General features: G+C 62.2%; 1 protein-coding gene across 1 annotated transcript in view; it reads left to right on the top strand.

Annotated features, from left to right (window-relative positions):
- The first annotated feature begins 1,164 nt into the window (after window positions 1-1,164).
- RNF208 (ring finger protein 208) overlaps window positions 1,165-1,345 on the top strand; it is a 704-nt gene continuing 523 nt past the window's right edge. The window contains exon 1 of the mRNA XM_009994324.1: window positions 1,165-1,343. Coding sequence (XP_009992626.1) covers window positions 1,165-1,343 — 179 coding nt within the window. The remainder of the gene's footprint in view (window positions 1,344-1,345) is intronic.

Below are 1,345 nucleotides of genomic sequence, written 5' to 3'. Positions count from 1 at the left end.
TCTCCAGCAGCGCCCGGACAAGGGCAGGGAGATGGGAAGGGGGAGATGCAGCTGGAGGAAGGGATAATAGCAGGGACAGATCAGGAACAAGTGATGGAGGTAAAAATAGATCCACCGAGGAGAGGAGGGGCTAAACGTGAGAGAAAACCCTGAGCAGAGGCAGGTCGGTGGGGGAGCCCCCCTGGAAGGGCCCCTGCATCCAAGAGGGGCACAAGGGGATGTGCCCTCCTGGCCCCCAGGGCAGAGGGGGGACCCGGGATCCCACACTCAGGGCTGCCAAGGACCTGCCTGCTCCAGCTTCCACTAGCCCGGCCACGCAGGCGGATGGATGGGACCTGCAGGGCTTGGGTGCCAAATTGCTGGGATGCAGGTGGGCACGCATCCCGAGGGAGCCCTGGCAGCCAGTAGATCCCTGAGGAGCCTTGGAGCCAACCCCTTCTTGCTTTTCATTTCCAGCGAGCCTGAAGCTGAGCCGGGGACAGAGGTGGCAGGGACAGAGGGGACGAGGCATATGGCAGTCCCAGCAGCAGCCAAGGTGAGCTGCCCTCCGGCGCGGGATGCTCCCTGAGCCCCTGCCTCGCGGGAGCTGCCGGTGACTGCAAGTGGGAGAGCTGGGAAGTCAGGCCAAAGGAATTTGCAAACATTCTTTAGCACCACGAGGATCCCAGAGCATGTAAACAGGAATAAAGGCAGGGTGGAGGCAGGCGCCAGGGTGAGGTGGGGGCTGCCACCGGTTCCTGCGAGACCCTCACCGACTAACCTGCCCTGAAGAGCACCAGGCACCACGATCCCAAATTTACCATTCCCTACTGCAGCTGATCTGGTGCAGAATTGCCTGTGAAGGTGAAGGGGGGGCTGCCGAGTGACGGCCAATGTCACATTAACATCCCGGCAAGGCACTGCAGGGAGCCAACGCTTTGATCGCCTGTCCAAGACCATCCTCCAAGGCGGGCAGGATGCTGCTGTGAGCCCTGCCTTCCCCTGCCCACCTCAGCCCTGCACCCAGCACCCTCGGGGCTGGCTGGAGAAGAGGGGCACGGGGCCCACTGGCGCTGCCCCGTCTCCCCAGGATGCTCTCCCGCGCCAGCAGCTGCTCCCCGTGCTCCTGCTCTGCAGCCAGACCAAGACTGAAAGCTCCGCAGGCTGCCAGCATGTTTTAGCCTCATGCAGGCGTCCCTCAGAGACCCCAGAGCAGTGGACAGTAATGTGAAAACAATACTCATGTCGTGTCTGAAAGGGCAACAGGTCATCATTAAAATGGAGGCGATGAAAATCATCCACCCAGAGAAGTTTTCGGAGCTGCAGGCCTCGCAGCCGCGCTACGCGCCGGCCCCGCGCCGCGAGC

The sequence above is a fragment of the Chaetura pelagica genome, unplaced genomic scaffold, assembly GCF_000747805.2.
Source record: "Chaetura pelagica isolate M959 unplaced genomic scaffold, ChaPel_1.0 scaffold132, whole genome shotgun sequence".
Classification (NCBI taxonomy): Eukaryota; Metazoa; Chordata; class Aves; order Apodiformes; family Apodidae; genus Chaetura; species Chaetura pelagica.
The sequence above is the reverse complement of the archived record's forward strand: the minus strand, read 5'-3'. Positions and strand labels throughout refer to the sequence as shown.